Consider the following 491-nt stretch of genomic DNA (forward strand, 5'->3'; position numbering starts at 1 on the left):
TGAAGGGGAGGCCCAGCCAGAGTCAGAAGGTGTAGAGGCCCAGGAGGGAGAAGAGGAGGCCCAGGAGGCTGAAGGGGAGGCCCAGCCAGAATCAGAAGGTGTAGAGGCCCCAGAGGCAGAAGGGGAGGCCCAGCGAAAGTCAAAAGGTATAGAGGTTCTGGAGGCAGAACAGGAGGCCCAGGAGGCTGAAGAGGAGACCCAGCCAGAGTCAGAAATTATAGAGGCCCCAGAGGTTGAAGGGGAGACCCAGGAAGCAGAAAGGGAGGCTCAGCCAGATTCAGAAGGTGTAGAGGCCCCAGAGGTAGAAGGGGAGGACCAGCCAGAGTCAGAAATTGTAGAGGCTCTGGAGGCTGAATGGGAAGCCAAGGAGGCAGAAGGCGTAGAGGCCCCAGAGGCTGAAGGGGAGATCCAGGAGGCAGAAGGGGAGGCTCAGCCAGAGTCAGAAGGTGTAGAGGCCCTGGAGGCTGAAGGGGAGACCCAGGAGGCAGAAG

The 491-nt window shown here is 59.9% G+C and overlaps 1 protein-coding gene across 14 annotated transcripts in view; it reads left to right on the top strand.

Annotated features, from left to right (window-relative positions):
• RP1L1 (RP1 like 1) overlaps positions 1-491 on the top strand; it is a 51563-nt gene that overhangs the window by 50149 nt on the left and 923 nt on the right. For 2 of the 14 annotated variants that reach the window (XM_032268363.1, XM_032268366.1), the window contains exons 6-7: positions 11-292; positions 341-454. In XM_032268363.1, the coding sequence (XP_032124254.1) occupies positions 11-292; positions 341-454 (396 nt within the window). Of the gene's footprint in view, positions 1-10; positions 302-340; positions 485-491 lie in introns of all 14 variants that reach the window. The other 12 variants (XM_032268365.1, XM_032268364.1, XM_032268367.1 and 9 more) reach the window with 12 other exon arrangements.

Source organism: Sapajus apella, unplaced genomic scaffold, assembly GCF_009761245.1.
Source record: "Sapajus apella isolate SASKATOON/1434 unplaced genomic scaffold, GSC_monkey_1.0 scaffold180, whole genome shotgun sequence".
Taxonomy (NCBI): domain Eukaryota; kingdom Metazoa; phylum Chordata; class Mammalia; order Primates; family Cebidae; genus Sapajus; species Sapajus apella.